The sequence below is a fragment of the Sinocyclocheilus anshuiensis genome, unplaced genomic scaffold, assembly GCF_001515605.1.
Source record: "Sinocyclocheilus anshuiensis isolate Anshui unplaced genomic scaffold, SAMN03320099.WGS_v1.1 scaffold70, whole genome shotgun sequence".
In the NCBI taxonomy this organism is placed as follows: domain Eukaryota; kingdom Metazoa; phylum Chordata; class Actinopteri; order Cypriniformes; family Cyprinidae; genus Sinocyclocheilus; species Sinocyclocheilus anshuiensis.
Genome location: NW_015542377.1, coordinates 2870921 through 2878127, shown reverse-complemented (window position 1 = coordinate 2878127; position 7207 = coordinate 2870921). Strand labels below are relative to the sequence as shown.

The 7207-nt window shown below is 41.3% G+C and overlaps 1 protein-coding gene across 1 annotated transcript in view; it reads left to right on the top strand.

Moving 5' to 3' along the window:
- The window catches only part of LOC107692432 (microtubule-associated serine/threonine-protein kinase 2-like), a 183754-nt gene extending 180966 nt beyond the window's left edge, over positions 1–2788 (top strand). The window contains exon 31 of the mRNA XM_016491479.1: positions 1–2788. Within this exon, the coding sequence (XP_016346965.1) occupies positions 1–1668 (1668 nt within the window). The 3' untranslated portion in view covers positions 1669–2788.
- Positions 2789–7207: the final 4419 nt, after the last annotated feature.

Here is a 7207-nt window from a genome sequence, read left to right as displayed (position 1 = left end):
AAACTCCACTCTTCACCTCCATTAGTAAGACAGATATCCCGCCCAAAGAGTGCAGACCCTCCTCGCTCTCCTCTGCTCAAACGTGTCCAATCAGCTGAGAAGCTCGCAGCCTCTCTTTCTTCTTCATCCTCGTCTCCTTCTCCATCCTCTACTGCTGATAAAAAGCTACCAGTTGGTGCCAGCCGCAAACACAGTCTTGATACCTCACATTCAGATTTTAAAAAAGAGATGATGCAGCGAGACCCCAGTCTACAGAGCCTGCAGGAGTCAGCCAGTGAGAATCTAATGGGAGGAAGAGTGTCCCCTGCAGAAAAGGGCAGCCTGCAGCCTTCAGTTCGTAAACTGGGCAGGCAAGAAGGTCCTGAGTCTGGAACTGGAACTCTGGGACTTGTTCCTGGGAAGAGTAAACTGAAAGACAAGCTGTCTGCCATACGCCAGGATCGAGCTGAGCGCCGCGAGTCTCTTCAAAAGCAGGATGCCATCCACGAGGTGGACTCCTCAGAGGATGAGACAGACGAAGGGTCGGAAGATAGCCAAGATGGACGCAGGACAAGCTATGTTCCTCCTAGCCATGTCTTGAGGCCTACAACTGTAATGGCCTCTCCCCATACCATCAGGATGGGACCAGCAGCTCCACCAACACTGGGACTGACGCCCTCAATGGTTGCACCCCCAGGCTTACCTCAGCCCAGCCGAGGACTGCAGATACAAAGCCAAAGTACCACTCAATCTCAGACACAAACTTCAACCTCACCGTCAATGCAAGCTGCAGTCAAGCCCCCAGAACAGAATCCTACAACCTCTATTATGGCCCAAGACTCCAGTTCAACACTAGCTGAAGAGTCGAAAAAGAAAGACTTAAAGGCACAGGACTCTCAATCCAGTGTTAGGCCTTCTCCACCTCAACTCAGCCCTCTGTCCAGCACCTTTTCCACCCATGGTAGCGCCTTTACCTCTGTTAGCAAAGACCCATTCATCAAACCCACCACACCTCCGTTGGATCCCCAGAGGACCCCCAAAACTTCTGAGCCCAGGTCCAAAACCAGTGGTAAAATGGATCCTAGCACTGCTTCTGGAGTGACGAGGGATATCCCTGTTGCTACCACACCAACCGGAGGCATCACAAAGGAGATGAAGGAGGCTGACAACCGCAGACAGGCTGCAGCTGCCTCTCCATCCACTGCCTCTGAGAGCGGAATGGACAAAGTTGTGTCTCAACTGGCCACAGTGGCTAAGAGTGTGCTTGGCCCTGTCAAACTCAACATCCCAGGTACTAAAGAGGCCTCAGAGCGGACAAAGGACCAGCATCCCCAGACAGATCCCACCCACCCGAAAATAAAAGAATGTTGCCTGGAACGTCCTGATTCTCCTGACTCTTTGAGTCCGTCTGCTGCTTCTGGCTCCCAGTCTCAACGGCTGACTGAATCTCCCTCTAAACAAACGTCATCCAAATCTGAGCCAGCCTCAACTTCTCAGAGATCTTTGGAGGTCCAAGGGACTTCCAAAAGGCCAACTGCTCCAAACTCCCAAGCCGGGGAAGAACATCAGGAGAAACCAGGGACTCCGCGAAGTGGCACCACACCAAGGCCAAGGTCTGAAGCACAATCTCAGGCCCAGGCAAAGTCTAGTTCCACTATTTCAAGAGACAAATCCAACAAGACAACGTAGCAGCCTTGCAGAAAGACCCATTTTCTCCAGCTTTAATTTAAATTGCCTATGACTGACAGATACACACTGTAACACATGGCAGTTGTCCTGTTTAATGTCAGTATTCATATGAAAAGATTGTGGAAAGATAAGACAGAGGAAGAGATGGAGGTGTTTACAGATGAGCCCAACAGCTTTATTTCAAAATGTTTTATGCTCTGCCATTCACTAAATAATTGAATTGCTTCGAATTGTTTTGCTTTTCTTGTTCCTCCTTTTAAAGTATTTTTCTCAGCAGCTAGAAAGCCTAGAAAAATGCTTGGGTCTGGGCCCTGAGAGACAGAAACCGTGTCCACTTACAGTATATTACCTCTTCATATTATCCTTATATTACTTTAAGAATCTTCTCTTGTAGTAGGTATAGTTGTGCCTTAAAGCAACATCTCAACATTTCACGTATTTCTTTCTGCCTGTTCATTTTTAGAGGAAGACATATCGCAGCAATAAGAGTAGCGTATCCTGAGCAATTTTCACAAACACACAAAGTTTATTTCATCACACCTGTAGTATAAAGAATAAGTAATATATAGAGAAACCAAACTGTGTTTTCCTTCTTTTCTCACTTGCACTTGTTTCAGCTTTTAATTGTGTCGAACAGCTGTGTGATGTGTCTATGAAAATTCAACTTGAGATTTTCCCTATGGCACAGCCGTCACTAATGTAATGTGTATATGGTAGCTGAAATTTGGATGTATAATGCAGAAGAATGGTGGCCAATAATTGCATGAATTACATCCAATCAGAATTAAAGATGTTATTAGAAATGATTTGGAATTACTCTGTATAATAAATCATGTGATTTTTGGCCATCATTCACATCCCACTAAAGTTATGTCAAGGTACATAGCTTAGCTAAAGACATTACTTGTAACTTGCACATCATTATGTCTAGACCGTGTTTGGTTTTGTCTCTGTTCAAGCGGACCATTTTATTTCTTCTTCAGCTTGCCTGTTTTATTTTCTCTTTCTCTTTTAATATCTGGACCAATTAGCTGTTGTCTCTGTATATTTGTTTGCTTTTTTTTTTGTTTCGGCAGACTTGTATCTGGAGTTTGTGTGTGTGTGCGTGTGTGCCTGTGTACAGAAGCATGTTTGAGTGTGTGTTTGTGTGGGTTCTTATATAATGTATATTTTTAAAAAAGTCTGTTATTTGTTAGTTTTATGCCCTAAACAATGGGAGTGTGTTTTTGATTGGTGTCATATCTTTGCCATATCAGCTCTGTCTGATTCAGCCCTTTGTCATATACCGGGCAAAGATGTATTTTTATTTTGTGTGTCAATAATATGAAAACCAATAAATACAGTATCCAATTAGATCCCAGACTTGGTTGGGGTCTTGAGGGGTTTGACCAGTAAGTGAGACTGTGGTACGTTGTCATATTATCTTGACATAACAATGTGTTAACACCATAATGTATTTAAAGGTTAACCTGTGGAACTTTTAATGTTTTAACCACATTTTACATTTATAATCAAAACGAGTTGTCTGTATTCTGTTTCCACTCAGTTTACCACTTTTTTTTACTCTCATTGTTCAAATTTCAACACTTGCCTGGTATAAAAGGTCTAGGTGCTCACAGCAAGTCAATCTCTTTCCAACACACTCCTGCCCTACTTTTGGCCCTGCCTATATGGAAAATTAACATGTTTTTAGTTGGTCTTTATAACTGATTGTGATTGGAGTCACATGATGATGGTATGTACAGTTATGCTATACCCTTATTCATGTTTTGTCCATATGAAATGTGAATGGATATCTTGCACATTTACACTTCTTTAAGGAATGGAGCTGTTGATCGCATTGCAGCTTGAAGCTCAATTCCTGACGAACCTAATTAACCAGAGCGAGCACCATGATCAGTGAAAAAAATGCACTTGTAACGAGAATGGCATGTGGATGAAGTTGGAAATGCATCTGTGGGCAGTCAGGTTTAATAGAGTATTTTTCCTGTTGCGTCTAGAGAACACTTATCAATCCTACACACTAGTGGCAAAGCTATAAATTCACAGTTATTAAAAAAAAGACCAAGGCTTAACGATTATGTCCACAAGTGATGACCTACAACTGAATCCCACTCCAAAGTTATCATTCTCATACCCAAACTTGAATCTCCCATTTAAACTAAATTTGAAGGGCTTATAGAAACTGCCCTTGAATGTTTACATGTGCTTTGAGAGATCATTTGTAAACAGCACACTAGTGCATTATGTCTAAATAATGTGTCATGTGTAGTGTGAGTGCTCAGGCACATTTTGTAGCTTAGTTGATGGCAGACCACTAGTGATTTCCTTTCTGGCTGCATTGCATTTGAGATTTTACAGGGTGTAAAGACATTATGACATTATGAAAGTGTAAAGTCGCATTCACTCAATAAGCCTAGTACTTAGTTTTTCACAATTTTTTTTACATGTAGTCTTTGATGACCTGCTTCACATTCTACCCATTGTGCTTTTAACAAAAAAAGGAAAACAGTTTTCTGAATTAAGTGTGTAAATGTGCGAAATTCATCTCTTTCTAAAGTCGTGAGCTGCCGTGGGCTGTGAAAGTGAGCGCTAACTGCCTTCTCATGTACATAATGGGGATGATGATGATGGTTGGGCTATTTGTTGAGGTGAAGTCGGGTGTCAGAATGCCTGCAGTGGTCATTCATCAATGTCCTGCAGCCACATGCCACCATGCACGCACTAGTGAAATGTAATCTCACACACTGTCTAGAGCAAATTTACCCGCCACCTCTCACCTGTGGTATATATAGCTTGGCTTTTTATGAATGAAAAACCTTTGGAGCACACATACACGCATTACTTATATCTGCCTACCATAAACACACACATAGACTCTATGTCCAACCTCTGCCCTCTTCTAATGTCTGTATGTGTTTGTGTTTGTCCCAAATGGCAGCACAGATGAGATGGTTTACTTTTATGTAAATATTTTTAAGTCTGGTGTTCTGAGTGTCTTTAAAATGAAAAGAATTGAAGTTACTTGGTGTGCAATGGCCACTGCCTTAGACATGACACATAGATGGAATGGGACAATGACTAGATATTGTGTGTATTTTAAGACTTGACACTCAGTTACAAGGGAGTCAATGGTGATACAGTGGTGTTATGGGTTTAGGGCACTGCCCATGTTTCAATCATGCTTTGTCCAAGACTAAAGGAGACAATGTGGTTGTACAGACACAAGTTTGTGCAAAGGAAAAAAAACTGCTAGAGTTAAACCAGTGCAATATCTTAACATTTTTATTGTGTTAAGACGCATGTTTGTTGTTAATTCCACCTTATGAATAATAAAGATTTTTTAAGTAACTCAGCATGTGGTTTGTATTTATTCACTGAGTGTGAGACATGAATTTGATACAGATAGAGCTACCAAACAGATATTGCTAGCAGCAAATGCTCCGTAGTGTGGCATTCAACAGAACTTGTTTAAATATAGAACTGACAAAATTTAAATGAAATTGCCAAAATGACTTTTCAAAACCAATATAAAATACCCGTCTTTCATTGCTTGCTGAATCAATAGTATAGTGCACATCTCCAGAAGTAAAACAATAAATATAGAAAAGTATATTTCTTCTTGTACTTACTATACTGTAGTATATTATTGAGTACAGGTGTATCTAAGCTCTACAAAACACTTCTGCCATAAGAAAAGTAGGTGGCATTTTCCATGGTCCAGTTAAATTTGAATCTGTTAAATGTTGAAACGGAAGCAGATTTAAAAAAAAAAAAAAAGTGTTGAATTCACTCTCAGCTCCATTTCCCCTGTTAAATGGATCCCTAATGGACAGTTATTTAGGTATTTGCTCATCCACCTGTCATGAGCTTTTTTCAGGGAATTCATTGCCTTAATGAATGTGGAAGACAGTCAGCACAAGATGTATACACCATGTTAATAGGCATAGCATGCCAACTCTAGGCATTGACAAGACGAAGTAATGAAATCAATTAGATTCTGGTGAGTGCATGTTTTCTCAGGCCTCTCAGATGGGCTGCATGTATGTTCGAGAGCTGTATGCCCTGAGGGCAAAGACAAAGCGGTCAAAGGTTAGCTGGCTTGCTTAAAAAGCGCCCACCATACGGGATAATTGGACTCTGTCCTGCCTTCATTCACTAGTTTCCCATCAGCAGGCCTATTAAGAAAGTATACATTGTGAAAATGTGCACACTTAAACCTTCTCCACAGACCCCCTTGCTTACCATCTCCCCACGGCACGTGAACCGCTAGAGAATGAAGATGCTCCGATGACCCAATGTGTCTCTTCCTCTCTGCCCTCCCCCCTCTGACAGGACGCTGGTGCCACTGATAGATTGCTGGCTGAGTCTGTCTCTGACACCCGCTCTACATGACCGGGTAAATTCATTCCGTTCCTGCCTTTCTCTACACAGCCGCCCATCCCAGCATCCACTGCCTGACAGCCAGCCTAATGGGGGTACCAGGCCAAATGGATTTCAGGAGAAAAGTGAAGGGGGGCAGGGCCTCAGGGGGGCAATAATTCTCCCCTATTTCAGAATTAATTTTCCCCAGTCCTCTCACTTTTTTTCTCGCTTCCAAGTTTTCTCGAAGAAATGGAAAGGAAGTAGAGGTTTCACTGCCCATTGATTCAATTTAAATGTGACAAGTCTGAACGCAGGTACATGAATCCTTGTATCTTATAAGCATGAGCCACATGTTGAACGTTAACCTTCCAAACTGACTCGGGTGCACTAGATAATAGGATACAAAATAAATGCTATCATCAGTTCGATTTGATATTAGATGTTAGCAATTAGTTTTACCTGCTTATAGTATGGCATAGAAGAATGGCAGGTGGAAGCTGCATTATAGACTAATTGCTCTCTGTGGTACCACGCGCCATGTTTAATGAGCCTTATTCTGTGTGATGAATGTGCACACACACCCATAGCCTGTACAGTGTGCAGACTTGATGTTGCCTGCCAGGCAAATAGTGTGAAAGTTCAGTTGTGGAGAGCAATTAATTAGCCCGTGGAGAAGAGAAAAAGAGTGAAGTATTGGGATTTCAGCTCGGCTACTTATTTTTTATTTTTTTTAACAATTGTTTATTGAATTTTCTTCTTTTTGTTTTTAGACCGAGTAGAAACAGTAATATAAAACAAAAAGCAAATGTGCAAATCTAGAACCCATCCCATCCCACCGCTGGTAGACTTCAAAAAATGAAATACAATGTAGACCTTGAAAAAAGAAAAATTACAATGATATTAAAAATAATGACACAATATTAAAAGCAGAATGCCATCAATTTACAGTTTTCACATTAGATCCACGTATACGAGAAGTTGAGAGTTCCATCGTTATAATATCCAACAGATACACAGTCCATGTTAGCTCGGCTACTTATTAAATATTATTTATTCAGCTCAGGTATTATTATTAAAAATAAACTTACCAGCCGATTGTGACAAGCAACACTATTTAAGTTGGTCATTTGTTTTTTATTCTACGGCGTCAAGGTCACACTCCAACCACACTAAA